Source organism: Zootoca vivipara, chromosome 7 (genome assembly GCF_965207765.1).
Source record: "Zootoca vivipara chromosome 7, rZooViv2.hap1.1, whole genome shotgun sequence".
Taxonomy (NCBI): Eukaryota; Metazoa; Chordata; class Lepidosauria; order Squamata; family Lacertidae; genus Zootoca; species Zootoca vivipara.
Window position 1 is genome coordinate 16,576,731 of NC_142590.1, and position 19,619 is coordinate 16,596,349.

At 39.8% G+C, this 19,619-nt stretch overlaps 1 protein-coding gene across 1 annotated transcript in view; it reads left to right on the top strand.

Moving 5' to 3' along the window:
• CAMSAP2 (calmodulin regulated spectrin associated protein family member 2) overlaps nucleotides 1-19,619 on the top strand; it is a 79,505-nt gene that overhangs the window by 39,295 nt on the left and 20,591 nt on the right. Inside the window, exons 3-6 of the mRNA XM_035121788.3 lie at nucleotides 3,156-3,317; nucleotides 3,648-3,731; nucleotides 8,354-8,495; nucleotides 10,262-10,401. Of these exons, the coding sequence (XP_034977679.2) occupies nucleotides 3,156-3,317; nucleotides 3,648-3,731; nucleotides 8,354-8,495; nucleotides 10,262-10,401 (528 nt within the window). The remainder of the gene's footprint in view (nucleotides 1-3,155; nucleotides 3,318-3,647; nucleotides 3,732-8,353; nucleotides 8,496-10,261; nucleotides 10,402-19,619) is intronic.

Consider the following 19,619-nt stretch of genomic DNA (forward strand, 5'->3'; position numbering starts at 1 on the left):
GGATTGGGGGGGTGGAGCCGGTAATCGGGGATGTAAGGTTAAATTGAGAATAGTTATAGTTTTAAAAGTGAATGGATTTTGGAAAAATGTGAAAATATGGAGGCTTATAGAGGGAGTAAAAATTAGGCACGGGAAGATAAAATGGGAGTTTGATTTTTCAATGATTTGAATATTAGATGAAAATGTTAACAATTGATTTATAAGTTGTATAAGATACAAAGGTGTATTTTTATAAAGTAAGAAACTGTTGCAGATGATAAAAAAGGGATGAAAACCGGGGAAGGGGGGGAGGGGAAGCCCACAAAATATGGTTTTACAATTATGAATGTAAGAAAAAAATTTCTGTTTTGTATTGTTTTTTTCTCTTTTTTTGCCCTTTCTTTTTTCTCTTTTTTCCTATTTCTATTTTTCTCTTTTTTTGGTATGACAATAGATGGTTGGATGGATGGCCTCCTGCGTACTGCCCTGGTTTGCTGGAGCTCCCTGGTGGCAGGGGGGGGGGGCTTTGGGGTCAGGGGAGGGGGAGGAGGACAGAAGTCCAAGCATAAAATGGACAATCTCTGACTGTTCACATACATGGGATACTTCTGTGGCAGGGGAGGACCCATGTGGGTGGGTAGGAAGGAGGTGGAAAAGGTGTTTATGTATGTACCGTTTTTTGTTTTTTTTTGTATTTTGTAAAATTAATAAAAAGTATGTTTTAAAAAAAAAAGAGTAGAATTTGACTCTTTGGGTTTTTTCTTGTTGATGATAGAACACCACATTTTTCAGTGTGTGTTACTTCATGCTTATTGTTGTTTGGTGTTCCTGGTGGCGGTATGGGGAGAGGAAATATTTACGGTAATTGACTGATAGAAATAATTGCCAAATTGGTTACTTTATAAGGAAGGTTTTCTGTTCATGAAGCTTGAATGATTTGGTAACTTAGGATACCACCCACTTGGACTCAACTGACCATAATTGCCCTTTGTAGTGCAAATATCCCTACTCACTAGTTCAGTCTTTAAAAATTGAGGGTGGCCCACATAATGCTGTAAAATACATTCTTCATCTTTTGTGAAGATGAAACGCAAGTGGCACTCACATAATGCCAGCTACAGCATTATCCAGACCACTTAAGCTTTATCTTTATATTGACCTTCAAGAACAAATGTTCCCTAGAGGCAATTTTGTGCAAGAAAACAGATGCATAGGCATTTATCCACATAGCTCTTTCATTTGCACATACAGATAATTTAATGTGTACGCATGCAAGATTTTTCTATATCTAGCATTTATTATGATTCGTATACTGTATTACGTTTATACCCCGCTTTTCCTGCAGAGATCACATACATGGTTCTTCCCCTCCCCATTTTATCCTCACAACAATAGTCTGAGTAGGGTTGCCAGCTTTGGTCTGGCAAAATACAGGAAAGGACGGGGTAGGGGATTGCATACCTTGCAAGTGTCCCAGACCAGGACATCCCATTTTTTATCGTGAAAGCATGGCAGCCATTTTGATTGCCATGATCGCCTACAATTTTGTAGTGCAGGAGCTTCCTGCAGCCAATCGGAAGCTGCACTTTGGTTTCCAAACATTTTGGAAGTTGAACCGAATTCCGTTCAACTTCCAAGGTATGACTGTACTTCATTCTTCTACACTTCTTGAGGAATGTCTCTCCCCCCCCTCTGTTATTTGACATTTTAATATCTGTAGGAATGTTGTTTTAGATAAAACGATATAAAGAGAAATAGAAGCAAAAATGTAATTTCAGATACTGTACCTGAATTTTAAGTAGCTTGTAAATAATGCTGTAGTTGCAAAAAGTTTTACAAAAAGATATTTAAATATCAGACATAATCTGCTCTGAAATTACATAAGCAACCATTTTAAAAAATGTTATGGTGGTAATGCTCAGTTAAAATATCTAGTTAATGGTAACTTGCAAATCATAGTATAAGTCCTATATACTGTAGTTGAATTTGGCTTGCCTTGGCTCAAATGTCTTGTTTTGAAATAAAGCCTTCAGAGCTAATTTGTTAACACCTTTTAATGTAAGTGTACCTTTACCATGTGTGCTGCAGAGAAGACCTGGCAAACATTTACCATATGTGTACTGTGACAAAGATTGTGTGAATGAATTGTTTGAACAAGATTCTTCTGTGCAAAGCGATTTAATTCCCAAATAGCATGCGGCAAACAGAGGAAGCATTAGCTATGGTGCTTGAGAATAATTGTATTTCAAGACTCAATAAGCTTCTTACCATGCAGACCTAAATCTCCAGCATGGCTGAAGCTTCTGGAATTCACACAAAGTAAGCAGTAATTACAGGAGATTTTGGAGATTATTTGGCAGATCAAGTCAAGCCTAACTACAACGATCCAATTGCAGCTTTGTGTTTGTTTCTTTAAAAAAAACAACCTTTCGCATTAAAGTGGAAACCTGCAGTAATTCATGGTGGGAGGAAAGGTTGAGCAGAGGGTTGCATCCCATCCTTTTGCTCTTACTTAGTCAATCCACAGGTCTCTGAAGAAGCTGTGTGTACACAAGATTGTACAAATCAAATATCTAAATCAGAGTGGGGGAGTCTGTGACCCTCCAGATGTTGTGGACTTCAGCATTGCCAGAGGTCGGGGAGCACGGAGGTTGTGAACAACTGAAGTGTCTCAGGTTCCATGTCCCTGTTCTAAATGCGCTAAGAAATTGACAGTCCTGTTGGACTGGCTTGGCGGAGACATAATGATGTCTTTGTGAATTGGTCTCAGGAAGCAAATTGCACAGGGACAGAGGCGTGCTTAGGGTCCCTTGTGCCCTTGGCAAGGAGCTGCATCACCCCACCCCACCCCACCCAAAAATCACTTTACCACCATAGCCACATTAGAAATTTCATTTTACGCGATCCATGTACTTGAAGCGTCCGGAGTGAGGGCAAGGCAAGAAGCAAGGGTAAAAAACAAAATCAAGACCTTCTTATACCAACCGCTCAATATTCTTAGTGGAGAGGTTACATTAAGTGATATGTTTGAATGTTGAATGTGTAAGTGTATGTCTAGAGACAATGGATAAAACAAACACCATTAGCTGTACTGTTGGATAAGTGATTAATGATTAAATGGTTTAATTTTTGTAGACAAGTAGTCTCAAAATACCTGTGACAACATCTCTTTGCAGAGTGCTCATTTGGCAATGATTGACACCCTTATGATGGCATATACGGTTGAAATGATCAGTGTTGAAAAGGTGATTGCATGTGTGCAGCAGTATTCTTCCTTCTTCCAAGCTACGGATCTGCCCTATGACATAGAAGATGCTGTCATGTTCTGGATAAATAAAGTAAGACAATACTACAGATACACTCTTCAAATAACATAGGATATTTGTTTCCCTAAGATGATTATGTGGGGGGTTATTGTTATTGTTTGTTATTATGGTATGTGTTTTTGTGTTTTTATATTGCAAACTGCCCTGTGATCTTCAGATGAAGGGCGGTATAAATAATAACAAGAAATCTAACTGTGCTATCTTGAAAATATTTATGATTCATTACATAATGAAATTATGTCAATATGTCTTTTATACACGCAAAAAGTATTAAATTAGTTGTCTGATTTAGCTCAGGAAGGGCGCAAAATTCATTGAAGGCTTTTTTTTTTGTCTTTTTAGGTAAACGAACACCTGAAAGACATCATGGAGCAGGAGCAAAAGCTAAAAGAGCATCATAGTGTGGAAACTCCAGGAGGTCAAAAGGTATGTCTAAGAAATGCACCAAGCATAACAAACATCCCAGTACAGATGCAACCAACTTTCCTTTTGGAAATATATTTTCCAACAGCTGTAAAATTGCTTTTTGAATAGAGACTTAAACATCAGAGTTTCATTTAGACTTATTTTGCTTACCTGGCTCCGTTTTGGTGGTATCAGGGGAAATTTTATTTGCATTAAAATGTTTACGTTTAATTCATAGATTCATTTAAAATGCCATCTGTTTGGACTGAAGTAAGCTCTTTCTTAGAAAGACTATGTTACATTAAGGTTATTAGCTTCTAAGGTGCTAGAGGAGTTTGTATATTTGCACAAAATAGATAAAGTGATATGTTTATTATTAAAGATTGTGCTGAAAGTAGAGATGTACTTGCCATACCTGCTTTTCGACTGCCTATTACTCTTGCACAAGTTCTCTTTCAAACTAGTGAAAGAAGTGAAATGGGTTGTTGTAGGAATAGGGAAGCTAAAGGGAATTTCATGTAATCATAGCCCATCAGCTGTACCCGTTTGGGTTCTTTAGCTGCCCCTATTAATTAAAATGGCTTTTATATGAAATAGAGTGTGGTGACTTCTCTTTCCACAGAGAATAACTTCAAGTGTTTGTGTTTTTTTAACTCAAATATTTAAATGATGCTAAACCCTTTCACCAGATCTAAATTACCAAGTAATCTAAAGAGTTTATAAATTTTCCCTTATTGCACTTGGGGTCCATCACAGCTTACACAGCAGATATGATAGTGGCCTGTTACACCAGCATTTCTCATAGTACTTCTGGATGACAGATAGTCATTCATAGCACCTGGGTGCTTGATTGAGTCAGGGGTTCCCTAGCACATATATGGATGCTTTAAGAGTTGTGCATGATGAGTTACACTTTGTGGCAAACACTGGCATCACCCATGGAAATCCATGTCAGTCCTTTGATTCGTCATCTTTGCAGTCTTCAAATGTGGTCTTCTCTTGGGATCCAAGAATTCCTCCATCTCAAGAAGATGTGTGCTGCCCTTCCTTGCTCTCTACTAAACTGTGCCACTCACAGCTGTGCAGCTATCACATTAGGTTTCTGCACCAGTTTTCCTAAAGTTGCTGACATAGGCACATAATTGCAGCTGTCACTTCTGATGACTTTGGTCTCCCTTTTTTGCCCTGTCCTCCCCCTGTCCCCAGTTTGTTTTCATTGTGTATGGGGGAGCTAAATTATTTGCTTCACTGGAGACTGTAATTAACTGACTCAGAACTGGGTCAGGTTAAGAAACACTAGTGTGTTAGGTCACACCAGTTCATAGATTTATACCTCCCCGTCCCCCACATACACTGTGATTGGAGGACCTTGTCGTGGCTTTAACCTTCACTTGGATTTGTAATTTTTCACCCCTCTCTGCCCAAATTGGAAAGAACTGCAGAGCTGAAATTTATTTTCTAACATATAATAAGTAGGTCATATTTGATAGGAAGTCTTCCTAAAGATAAAAGGGAGTCGGCTAGGTAGATCTTCTTGGGTAGGGATAGCTACAGCAAAGAGTGCTATCACCAAGAATGTCCAGTTTAGGTGGCATTTTGCCACATTTCAGATGGTGAGGAGGGCACTCAAAGCCATGATGGGGCAGGACACAGCATGGAGGAGGGATTTCTTCAAATATTATAGTCAAGACTTTGCAGAGCTTAAAGCTCAAAGCCATCACTTCAAATTGGGTTGGAAACTTAACATTAACCAAAACTGCACATTTCCGATAAGCCTCTTACGGTCTATTGGCACCAGTTAAGAGCTCAACTACTGTACTGTTGCCCAGACACACTCTTCCAAAGCACCACATGCAGAATATATTGCAATAATCCACGGTAGGCAACTCCTTATCCCAGAAGGGCCACAACGGTTGCACCAAGCAAAGAGTGAACTACGCACCCTTGCCCATAGATGCCACTTAAGCATCAAGCAGCTGAGGTGCAACGAAAAGTGAGAAGACACAGCAGCATCCTCTACTTGCCTTATTCTATTCTAGGCAGTTGTGTAGATTGGGCTCAGAGGGAGTGGGGAAGGGAATAGGCAGCCATGGTGAGGAGGATGTGGACCTTCTCAGGGAATGAGACTGTCTTGCCCAAGTGGCCTGTAAAACCTGTATCTGGCCACTTAGTGCCAATGTTTGTTGCTCAGAAACAATGTGTGAATATCGTGTGTGTGTGTGTGTGTGTGTGTAAGTGTGTAAATCTTGCAGTGACACCTTTTGCACGAACATTTACAGAAATTGGACATTTCAGTTTATGTATCAAAAAAGGCCTCTAGCTAAAAATATCAAAGCCTATGAACCAATTCCAATTATCTTCTGTAGAAACACAATATGGAATCTTCAGTTGAATGTACTTTTAAAAGCAAAACACACACAGTTTGTTGTTATTTTGGGTGGGGGTGGGGGACTGGTATTCACCACCAACACAATCTTTTGATCCAATGAACTTCAACATCACTTATGTCAGTTGTGGGGAACCTTCAGCCCTCCACATGTTGCTGAACAACACCTTCCACCAGCCTGCACAAACATGTCCAATAACCTGGGATGATAGGAGTTGTATTTTAGCCACATCTGGAGGTCCAAAGGTTCCCTTCAACTGATTTATGGGCTTCTTTTGGCCACAATCCGAAGATGCTCACATGCTTCACTCATCCATGCAACCAGATTTCTCTTGGTACCTATTTTTCTCTCAGAAACTGCCTCTGTAGAACCCTCATGCTTCTCTTTTTAAGAGCGAAAAAAAGTTTAAAAATATTTGTCTAAAGGGTTACTTTAGACAAGGGTTACTTTAGGCCTAGTGGATTCTGTTACAGTGTATATGACGAAGTGTGCATGCACACGAAAGCTCATACCAAAATAAAAACTTAGTTGGTCTTTAAGGTGCTACTGAAGGAATTTTTTTATTTAAGAAAGAAGATGGCCTGAACGCATAAGGAGAATTTCTCAGTTAAGAATCTTTTGTGCCAGTTCCCTAAATTTCTTTTTCAAAAGACATAGGAGTCTTAGAACAGCAAATTCTGGGATGAAAATACTCAGAAAATTTCACACATTTCCACACATACTGTTCATACATCTTTCTGGTTCATGGTCGTCTTATTATAGATTTACTATTCTCACCAATTAGCACCTACCTCATATTACTGCTGCTTATGTGTTTTCTCCACGACTTGTATTGTTGCCCAGAATGCTTTTTATTATGTTTTTTTGTCACTACCAACATATTCCAGGGGGAAACTACGTTCTTAAAAAAAAGTTTAAATCTTACACTTTAATCCTGTTACTAAGTGTGTGTGTGGGTTGGCATTGGAGATTTTAACATAGCAGTTTCTGATCACAATAAATAGGCACGTTTAGGAGTACTGCTATGTAATTCTTTGGTTCCTGTGTTGTTTCTTCCCAGTACTTCACTTTGATAATCCGATCTCATGAATTCTGATACTCAATTAATTACCTAGATAGAAAAATGGTTTACATGTAACAGTGCTACTTTTCTTATGGATAAAAGGCACCATTTTGCGGATTCCTCCCCCCCCCCCCACTAACTGATAATTGTTCTGATAAAACATGCTGAAAAGTACAAAAACCAAGTCATTATTTTTGCAGGAGTCCTTTCATTAACCACTTTTACAATTAATGAAAGCACTGGGAGTGTTCACACAGTGCAACTAAGGATCATTCCTTTTGTGCAGAAATTAGAATGTTGGAAGAGAATGTCTTAAAGAAATTAAATTGTAAACTCTGATCAAAATGTTCATCTTTCCTTTGCTCTTTGCTTTCCCTTCTTTTTCCTGCTGCTTCATCTGAAGTCTCCTTCCAAATGGTTTTGGAAACTGGTTCCTGTAAGTTTGCCCAACTGCTTCACTTTGATACAACAGTTTAATTTAGTATGAATAGCTCTGCCCATGTCATGCTGGTCCAGTAGTTCATTGCTCTCGTGCCTCTTTTAACCATTTGGTATATTTCTGTCCAAAAGGGCAGCAGAGGTATATTATATGGGAACACTCTATGCTGTGCATCATGATTTGTACTTGTTTGCATCTGTGTACAGAATATAACTGCAATATGGAAATCAAAGGGCTTTGTTTGGTGTTTGTGTTTTTTTACCCCAGGTTTTACATGACTGTAATAATAGGTTTGTTTGTATGCAAACTCATTTCTCTTTTATGTTGTGTGAATGACTTCTCTTTTCTAAGACTATAGTTGTTAGTTAACACAGGTTTTTTGAAACAGCTATGCACAGATTTGGGTTTCAGATGACTAGAATTTGTGCCTTATCTTTGTTGTTCTGTGTTCCCATTGCATTATTATTCTACTGAAGCTGGACATTTCTTTTCTAAGTGCTATGTGAATTGTTCCATATTGATTGAAATGCCATATGTGTACAACTGGCACTGCTCTGAATGGAATTGGCATTGCTTTTTCCTTTAAAATGAATCTATATTTTGCTTATAAATGCTAAATCTATATAAAATAATATAACTATGTCTGGTCTGGAACTACCCCTCTTTTTTGCTACTTGGTTACAGCATTTGCAGTACAATCTGTTTTCACATATGTTTCTGGGCATGTCTATTTTATTTCATTTTTGCATGACAGGCTCGTTACAGGAAGGAACAAACCCTACTTAAGCAGCTGCCCTGTATCCCATTGGTGGAAAATCTGCTGAAGGATGGCACAGATGGCTGTGCTTTAGCTGCCCTGATCCACTTTTACTGCCCAGATATAGTCAGATTGGAGGGTAAGAATATTTCTTCTTAATGATACCTCTGCTTGTTAACTATTATGGTTTTGCAAGCCACCGTGTGAACTTTTGGAAGGGTATAAGCACCCAAAATAATGTTATGTATTTACTGTATTTAAATCTATCCATCAAATACATGCAGTGTGTTACACTGTTGGGTTGAAATAATAACCACATTAGTGACAGCCCAGTTAGTGATTTTATAGTTGCTCATCTTTGTTAATCCTAAATAACTATGAAAAGAAAAGAAAGCAAAATGACTTTGTAAAGGTGTTTTTATAAACAACTCACCTGTTGACTGATTAAACAGTGTGTGGAATCAAGGAGCACAAATTGCAAGGTCTTCTATACATCATGGAATATACTAATACAGGCAACCTCCCATTTACACATACTCTGTTTGTGCACGACTACACACACGTGCAGTGCCAGGATCCTGGAAGTGGATTCTGGCTTATGAGGAGACCCTCCCCAGAACCCGAAGAGGACGGTTGTGTTGAGGCCTCCCGCCTAACAGCTGACATGCGGGGTAGAGCAGCAGCAACTGCCACTTCCCCAGCCATCAGCTATGCAAGGCGCACTGTCCCTCCAGCTCTTTCACAGCCAATGGGCAGGAAAGATGAGCTAAAAAGCTCTTGGTTCAAATCTAATTAATTCTGTGCGAGTGTACATAAAGAACCCTGAACACTTTGTAAAAGTACTGTATTATATGCTAAAATTTTAATATTCATTATTAGTATTGAACCAGAATCCAAGTGTCATTGGTAGTACCTGCCCTTTGTATCTAAAGGTTTACTCCAGTTGTTTGTGTGAGCAAACAGCTTTTGTGTTCTATGTTTATAACTTTTGCCTAGGTTGGGGAACCTGTAGCTCTCCATATGTTTTTGGACTACAGTTCCCATCATCACTGACTATTGGTCATGCTGTCTGGGGCTGATAGGAGTTGGAGTATATTCATAACTAAAGCCCACAGGTCCTCAATCTCTGCTCCAGGCCAGTTTGGAAGAATGTGAATGAGCCATAGGATTGGACGCTTAACCTATTGAGCAGTTTTAGTTTGTACATTTAGTATTTCCCATGATGTCAGAATTGATGAACTGTGGCTAGTGTCTATGCTCCAAACTTGATTTGAAAGCCATGGTTGGAAATTGGTTTCTAATTCCAAATTTGATGGGTAAACACCAGTGTGAAGATTTTAATGAAGAAATTATAAGTATTTATACTGTGCAACTGTTCTACACATACACAATCACAATCACTGGTCTAATAAAACCTGTATAATTCAGAAATGCATTAGCAGCAAACATGAATCTCTTTGAAATTAACCGCAGTCTCCATTTTGTTCTGAACACTTAAGAACAAATGGGTAATCTTCTTTTGCCATGAGCCTGTTTTATCAAACCAGTGAACTCAGGATCTCAACCATTCTGCTAAAATACAGTGGTACCTCTACTTACGAATTTAATGCGTTCCGAATGCACATTTCTAAGTCGAAAAAATTTGTACGTCGAATCCCATAGGAATGCATTGGGAGAAAAAATTTGTAAGTAGAAGCAACCCTATCTAAAAATTCGTAAGTAGAAAAAAATCCTATCTAAACCACATCCAAGATGGCGGACGGAGCTCTGTTCGTAAGTAGAAACATTCGTAAGTAGAGTTATTTGTAAGTAGAGGTACCACTGTAACTGCAGAGGTGGGGATAGTGGTGGATGTTGGGTCAGTTTTCATAAAATGCCTAAATCATATTTTTCTTCGTTTTACAGATATATGTTTTAAAGAAACCATGTCACTGGCTGACAGCTTGTATAATCTGCAACTGATACAGGAATTTTGTCAGGAGTACTTGAACCGATGTTGCCATTTTACACTTGAGGATATGCTCTACGCTGCTTCTTCAGTGAAGGTAAAAAAGAATCCTGCAGTGTCTTTGAGTAATTCTCCACAGGAAGCCATGAGCAGGCATTATATATTATAAGCTAGGCACCAAATGGCCCCTTAAACCAAGGTTGCAGTTGCCAAAACAGAATCTCTGGTTGCTGTCTTTGGGCAAGACGGCTCCAAAGTCTTCTTTTTTATGGACAGACTGTGATTGATTATCAGTTTTAACAATCTGGCTCATTCAGGTGATAGCCTTGAGCAAGAGTGACTCACTTGATCTGCGACCCCCAGAATGACGTGTGGATCGGACATGGATCTATTGGGAATCTACACTTCTATTGGATTCCACTTTTGAGGTGATTAACTGTGGTTAGCATACAACCAGGATTAGGAGCAGGGTGTACACATGATTCCCCACATCTCAGTGTCTTCTCCCTCTTTTGGTATTCATGGAGCCAAAGCAGATATTTCTGTGCACAACAACTGTTTCAGAGTGACTTTTCAGAATAAAGTATGGATAGAACTTGATTACCCAAAGAACTAACTTTTTTTGTTTGTAATTTCCTTCAGTAACACGTTTTTGTTTTTATTGTTAAGTAACATATTTGGGTATCCACTCCATTAATGATAGTAACCTCTTTCAGTAAGGTTGCAATGATATCATTGAACTCAAAGGGGCTTTCTTCTGAGTAGACATATATAGGATTGCCCTGCAGATCTGTTTACACAGAGAAGTAATGGATTTTCTCATCTGATTGAAACTTAGCCACTGTTTTCAGTAGAGTCAGGATTTTGTAGTATATCTAAATCCTCCATAAACTAAACTAAACCGCATTGAAATCACTGGAAAATACCTTTTAGTTCTGTTTGTTCCAGTTGACTTGTTTTGCCATAGTAGCTTGCAACAGTAGATTAGATTTGATGTAAAAGGGCTTGCTGTCGCAGTGGTTTTTACTAGCTTATTGCATTAACATTGTAATATAAATGTGACTAGATTTTGCTAAATGTACTTTGATACATTAATTTGAGAGCTTACTATTTGCTTCCCCACCCCCTCAAAGCAATGTTATGGATAGTTCTTGGAACTGAGTTTCAATTATGTTTTTTCAATCTTTTCAGAACAAACACGTACTTGGATGTAAACATTAAACAGAAAGAGTTGCCAGGTTTTCTTCCCAAGCACTTAGCTGGTGCTTTGAGTTCTGTTAAGGATGTGTAAAATTGAGCTGCTCTGTAAACAGAATAAAATCAATCATAGATGGCTTTGCAGATTTCCTGGAATATCTCTTGGATGCAGTTCAATGTCTTAGTTACCGGTACCTCAGTTTCAGGCTGCAATCCTACCGTATTCATGCCTGGGAATAAGTCCAATTGAATTCAATGGGGCATACCTCTGTGTAGAAATCCATAGGATTTCACTAACAGATTTCCTATTAAAATATTGTAGTGCTTCAAAGTTAATGCAGCACCATAATAATAACAACTGTTTTAAAATCATTCTGGCTTATAGTCATGGCCAGTGGAACATTAAAACCTTTTAAGCATTTCATTTTTGGAGTGTAGGCCTAAAAAGAATTTGATGGGCAAAAGAAAAAAATAACCTCTGATTGTTCTGATTTAATTGAATTTCTGAGGGGAATGCATATAAGGACACAACCTGCTTTCACAGCTTGATATATATTGATTCAGCTCTCTTCCTTTCCCTGCTCACCCAGACTGCTTCGATCCACTGTTGCTATTCTCGTGTTGTTTTCTTTTACTACTCTTCTAAGGAATGTACCACTTCTTGTTAGCGGGGAACTGGCTTACATCAAATCTGCAGTATGTGCAGATTGCAGTGTGTACAATTTCTGCCTTTAGCAGTTAGGCTTGGTCCAGAGAGCATCCAACAGCACCCAGGATAATTTATGTTCATGGATTATAAACTGTATTTGCTTGTATGTGGTTTATTCCACTTTTTCAAATAGCAAACATAACTGCTTAATTACTTATTAAATTCACAATTCACTGCCTCAATCATTTTAAAGACTAATTTTCAAAAAATCTGCTTGTGGGCTGAATGATTTGTAACAATAGGACAACTTGATTCGTCTCTGATGATCTGCTTTGTGCAAAACCAGGACTTGAAATGCTTATTTGCAAGGCTTGATTTTGAGTGCAATTCAGCAAAACCACCCTGATAACATTAGCAGTGGTTCCGTGCCCGCATGTCGTCCTCCCAGGTTTGCATGGGTTTGCCTAGGATTGGGAGGAGATATAGGAAAGTTCTGGTTACATGCCAAGTCTGGTCTCAAAGAAGTGATCTACACTCCAAACAGTTTGTTTCCAAGGTGAGATTTTGAGAGCAGAGCCTGTGCCCTAAGCAAGAACCAGTGAGCATCTAATCATTTTGTGGAGTTTTAAAGAGAGGGTAGATTCATTTAATGCTAGGGATGTTAAATAGCATTAGGAATCCTTGAGATACATTTGTACGTCAGGGGAGCTTTTGACAGCTTGTGCTCTATGAAACCAGTTGTGGTCCACCAGTGATCTGAGAAACCTCTCATTTCCTACCTTGTTAGACTGGAACTGGAAAATGCAGACTGAAAAATCAGAATGCAGCGCATGCCTGTGATTTGTATGCCTGGTAGATTGCAGGTTATTTGATTCATTCTTAAGGAGGTATGCATGTGGTGTTTTTATGCATTAAAGTTAATTCCCCCCCTGATCTGTGCAGTTTTCCGTTATGCACTGTGAAGTAGGTCATGTTTAGCCATTGAGAGTTAATTGCTTTCAAAGGGAATCAGCAAAGGGAGGAAGAAACTGGATCATTTTCCAACTGCTTCTTTGTAACACATGTCCTACTTTAGACAGTTGTAGGAGTTTTCTTTTAAATTCTCTGCTGGCCAAAAAAGCATGCATGTTACTGAGCCCTGCATAATAGTCTGAATTCCTGTACAGTATCTGCTATGCATCAACTTCTTATGAAACATTAATGTTCAAAGAGCGCCAGTCTGAACCCACTTTTCTTGAAAGTCGGTCAGCCGGATTTTAGATGCATCAGGTACAATAATGCATGCTTCACTTACTGAAAGCCAAGACAGCCCGCTGGTATACTTCTTAAAAGATGATTTATCTGTTTTAAAAAGTAGCTGCTGCTACAACTGTTTGCTCACCAAGGCTTGTGTCAATAAAAGATTATTTGTCATTTCTAAAATCTATAGATTTACTGCAGACTAATCAAGCTTGTTTGGTTGGCAGAGGGAGGGAATTACAGTACACATAGTATAGTATGCTTTCTGTGTTGCTTTTGGAAGACATACCTTTTGTGAAAGCCCTAATTCCCATTTGTAAGATATGAAAATACATCATTGATAGCTCAAGAGCTACATCTGTGTCTGAAAGTGTACATATAGCAAAGGAAACCGGAAACACTTCTTAGGCTTTGTGTGTGTTCTTCCAGGGTTAGATATTGTGGGTGGAATTCAACTAGACAATTGCATGAACAGAGCAACTCTTTCACTTGTGCAGCTGGTCTTTCCTCGCTCTTTCCACCCTCTTACATACACCCTGCTTTCCCCAAATCTGCTTTAGAGTGTTGAGAGAAACCCTAGCATAGATTAGGGGGAGGTAAGGGGCAGAAGAGCAGGAGAACATTCTGTTGTGCAAGGAGAAATCATTGCGACAGCAGAATGATTTCTTTAGCACTTCATTGAATTCCACCCTGTCTTTTACTTGTGTTTTATGGAGCCATAGATGTGTCTACAAGAAAAGAATTGAAGTAGTTTGGATTCATATCCACTATCTCAAACGTAAATATTATAAATGCACAATTACCTTTCTACTGAGCTTCATATACATATGCCTCTTTAACACCTGTGACTTTCAGTACATGAGAACATGGCCAGATCTAAGGGGAGTGAATTTACCTGTTATCCATTCATTCTGAAAAATATCAAAGGCTATTTGATTATAACAATTAACATTTCCATAATAATATTTAGAATTTAAATGTATCATAATATGAAATTTAAATGCTTTACATGCATTATGCTAATTCTGAAAACAGCCCTGTAAAATACGGTATGTCTGAATTATTCATTTAAACAATTTATATACTGTTTCACTACAACCATCTCTCAAGTGATGTACAAAAAATACAATAAAGTCAGAACTATAAAATCAAAATTCAGTTTAAATGCCTGCAGGATTTTTTTAAAAGTCTACAGTAGGTAACTGGTGTTCCATAGGGATGGGGATGGTCTGACTTCAAATGGAAGAGATTTCCATAAAATTACCTCTCTTGTATCGTTGTGAGAGAAAAGTGATGTGAATAAAACCTCATAGTGAATTCATGGCAGAAGCAAGGGATTCATTCAGTCTCTTAGCTGCTAATTTATTGTTACTCCACTGCTCAAAGACTTTCAGAGCGTTTTTCATCATCATCATCATTTAAAAAAAGAAACCAGCAAGCAACAAACAATCTTGACATAATAACAAAGTAAAAAGCCTAAGCAGATAAACATTTTCACCAGGCTTTGGAAAATCTTCAGACTCTGTGCCATGTGAGCTTTCCTGGAAAAAGTGTCCTGTAGCCAATGTGTCTAAGAAGTAGAAAAGAACACATCCTGAGTCCTGTTTGGGTGATAGGACTCACCCAATGACATATACCGCGTTTCTCCTAAAATAAGACACCGACTTATATTTAATTTTACTGAAGAAAATAATCCTATGGCTTATTTTCGGGGGGTGTCTTATTTTTTTATTGCCGGTAAGTACCGTATGGTTCTGGGTGCCTGCCTCCTCCTGCCACGGCCGGCATTGCTGCTGCTGGGTCCTGGTGGCTCAGGGCGTGTGGCGCTGCCGGGCGCCGACCCGGCAGGCCTCCTCCTCCTCCTGCCAGCTCCCGGAGACTCGGGGTGCTCCGCTGCTGGGCGCTGACCCGGCAGGCCTCCTCCTCCTGCCAGCTCCTGGAGGCTCGGGGTGCTCCGCTGCTGGGCGCCGACCCAGCAGGCGTCGTCCTCCTCCTGCCGGCTCCCGGAGGCTCAGGGTGCACCACGCGGCGCTGCTGGGCACTTTGTCGGCACTGCAGCAGCAGGGTCCCGCTGGCTCGGGTCACTCTGCAATCTTGCTCTGTGTGGCGCCGACCTGGCAAGCATCCACCTCTTCCTGCCGCGGCTCAGCGCCCGGAACTGGCTGCTGCTGCTGAAGCACCGACAAAGCGCCCAGCAGCGTGCACCACGTGGAGCCCGAGCCAGCGGGACCCAGCTGAATCGCCGACAAAGCGCCCAGCAGCGCCGCGCAGAACACCCCGAGCCACAGCAGGAGGAGGATTCAAAGTGCTACAGAGCACTGCTGGGTCCCGCTGGCTCGGGGCTCCACTCAGTGCACACTGCTGGGTGTTTTGACGGGGCTGCAGCATTGGCAGCATCCAGTTCCAGGCCCCAACCCGACTGGCCTCTTCCTCTTCCTTGGTGCCCTCCAGATCTGCGCCTAGGACTACGGCTTATTTTCGGGGTATGTCTTATATTTTGTCAATGCATGAAAATCCTGCCATGGCTTATTTTATAGGTACATCTTATTTTATGAGAAACACGGTACATGGAACAGGCCCCACTTGCTGGACCCATTGTCCACATGAGTTTGTTGGAAAAGGGCAGGAACCCAGGTTCTAAGCTATTTAGGGACTTTAAAGATAAGAATCAGCACTTTGGATTGTGCTTGGAAACAGTTTAGTAGTCTCTGTAACTGATTCAAAACTAGCATGGTCCATTTCCCACCAGTCCTGTTTGGTCATCTCACCACTGTATTTTGTACCAACACATAAAATGTTTTACTTCAATGAATTGACTTTTGTACAACTCCGGAAAGCTTTTACAGAGTTACAATTAAATACAATAAACTCTACTTATAGAGATGAGAGACATAGAGGCATACCAGTAAATGAACATGTTTGTATTAGGGCAGGCATCCCCAAACTTCGGCCCTCCAGATGTTTTGGACTACAATTCCCATCATCCCTGACCACTGGTCCTGTTAGCTAAGGATCATGGGAGTTGTAGGCCAAAACATCTGGAGGGCCGCAGTTTGGGGGTGCCTGCTCTAAGTTAAGGCAAAGCAAGTAATTTGTCAGGCCCTAACAGTGCATGTCCAGTGCAAACTGCTTTACACCCAGACATACATTCATTTTGAAGGGGCAAGGTTCAAAATACACCTCTGGAACTCATCTTCAGAACCTTTTATTCCACACAATAATATAAGTATTTCTTTAAAAAATCACAAGAAAATCTTCTCGTTTATGCAAAAAGCCATTGATTGTCAATTAAAACCAATCTACAGGGGATGCCTGTATTAGGGGATGCCCTGAATTAGAGGACCTTACACATTATATCTTATGCTGCCCCTTATATAATGAAGCAAGAGAACGCTTTTTGACACCTATAATGACAAGGTCCCCTGGCCAGAATCCTTCTGACATGATTCTTTTATCTCCTCGCAGACATTGATAAGTATGTGGCCTAGCATGTAGCCCTTTTTGCAACTGCCGCCAGGAAAATTAGAAAAAATTATATAGCCGAGATAGCTATCAACTGTAAAGGAGATGAATTTATTTGACCCCATCTACACCAGGCTGCATCTTTATCACTAAAACTTGTATATAATTGTCTTTTGAATTATTTAATATTAGTTTTAATATATTAGTGGCCCCGCGGTGATTTTAGCTTATACATTTTATTGTCTAATGTTTCAACTTTTATATTAAGGAGTTTCTATAGCGTTGTGCAGATAGGGCCATGTTTTGACAATACAAATGTTTTAAGTTTTAGTATCAAATTAGTATATATTTTATTGCCAACAAAGGTCAATCTAGTTAAAGCTATGGTTTTCCCAGTAGTGATGTATGGAAGTGAGAGCTGGACCATAAAGAAGGCTGATCGCCAAAGAATTGATGCTTTTGAATTATGGTGCTGGAGGAGACTCTTGAGAGTCCCATGGACTGCAAGAAGATCAAACCTATCCATTCTGAAGGAAATCAGCCCTGAGTGCTCACTAGAAGGACAGATCCTGAAGCTGAGGCTCCAATACTTTGGCCACCTCATGAGAAGAGAAGACTCCCTGGAAAAGACCCTGATGTTGGGAAAGATTGAGGGCACTAGGAGAAGGGGACGACAGAGGACAAGATGGTTGGACAGTGTTCTTGAAGCTACGAACATGAGTTTGACCAAACTGCGGGAGGCAGTAGAAGACAGGAGTGCCTGGCGTGCTCTGGTCCATGGGGTCACAAAGAGTCGGACATGACTAAACGACTAAACAACAACAACAACATTTTATTGAATGACATTGTAAAGATTGCAGCAGCCTTTGGCTATAAGCAATAAACATGACTGACTGTAAACCTTTTGCGCCTCCAATATTAAGGGGTAACCTGGAAAACCGCAATTTGCAGACCTGTTCCTTTATGGGGAGTGCAACACCATTCAGAAATGGTTGACTGACACTTTCCAAGTTAGCCAAGCCACTCACCAGCAGTACCTCTATCTTGTTACTGTTGAGCATCAGTTTCAAGCACTAGTTTTAACGCATCCATGGCCTCACCTGAAGTATGAGAAACGAAACCCTTTAATTTGCAAAGATTGCAGGGCCTTGAAGCACACCATAGCATAAAAACCATGGGGCAAAGCCACACTCCTCCAGCACCTCCTTCTGGAAGCAGCCATCCAAATAGAAACATAAGATTCCTGTACAATAAGCAATCCAGAAGGCTGGAGTGTGCTGCACTACAGAACCTTTTACAAAGGATGAGAACTCATTTGGAAACTCTCACTAATGTAGTTGAATAAAGGGATTGTTCCTTTAGTGCACTGTGACCTCATCTTTTGTGACATTTAAGTCAATGGCTACCCAGAGAATAATAAAGGTTGGAATATGTTCCCAAAGTAAAACTGGAAATCTCAACCTTGCCATCTAGTGTTAAATAAATTACTGAGCGTTTTGAAATGTTGTCAAATATGGTTTATAGAGAGATAATAGATGGCTCAGTAGATGTCATAGGCAGGTTCTGAACAAGATGTAAAACTTGTTTAAAGCTTTACAGACTTTTTTTTGTCAAACAGGAGCCCCCTGCAACACATTCTAGCAGCACTTTGGAGCCTGACCTGACCTGAAATACTTGGTTCACTATAATGTTTTTTTTTAATCCAATAAATAAATGTTGAAGTGCTATCTCCCACCCTCTTTTGTCTCTTGAATGGAAAATATTCTTGTTCATTTTAATATCAAAGGCAGCATTCCCCCCTCCCTTTCCAATGCCATTTGTAGCTTGTATGAAATTACTGCGGCAGCAAGAAGAGAAGAGCAAAGGAACTGCAGGTATGGGCAAAGGCTCATTCAAAGCTGAGCTTAGAAATCAGTCAAACAGAGCCAATGGCTTTTACAATACTGAGGCTCACAAACAGTCTTCCATGAAGTTGCTGAAATGTATAGTGGGGGAGGGGGTAGCATGTGTGTTTGTGTTATGCTTCTAGATGTCAAGCACTTTTTAAAAATCAGGTAGTAATTTCCCCCCTTATTTTTCATATTTATAAATCTTATCCTGCAGCAAACATCCTGCTCAGTGATTGAAAAAGGAATTTGTATGTTCATTGTATTTTATTCCACTCCTTTAACTTTGTTTTCTGGGTAGCTTGCAGACTTACAAAAAATGCTGCTTAAAATATGTTTGATGACCAGTTAATCCATTTGTGTCTTGTAGTTTGGACTGATTTGATTTTATGGCTTTTTTCAGGGGGCAAAAGTTGTGTTTTACCATTAAATGCAAAAAGAACGAACAGAAGTTGTTGGTCACTTTCTGGACACTTCCCACTCATAAAGTCCTAAGAACTCAATTTGCTCCTGGGGGGGGGGCTAAATATGTAAACGCCTCATCAAAACCTTCCTTAGAATTCCCATTTAAAATAATTAAATTAAAACTATTTAACAGAATGAACTATAAAGCATATCTATTTTACAATCCTTTGTGTTCTGATTACTCAACCCGTCTCCTTTGACCAAAAACTCATTCTCCAGTCCAGACTGATTTAAGATAGTTAAGAGCACAGTCCTAGCTTTGCCTACACAGAAGTAAGTCCTACACACCACCTGCAATAGAATATTCATTTTGCAGAGTTAGTAAATCAGCTTCGAATTGGTCCCAGAATAATTATCATATAGTGGGGAACACAGGTTTGGAAGAGTACTGAAACAAAAGAGTTACTATAACCCTTA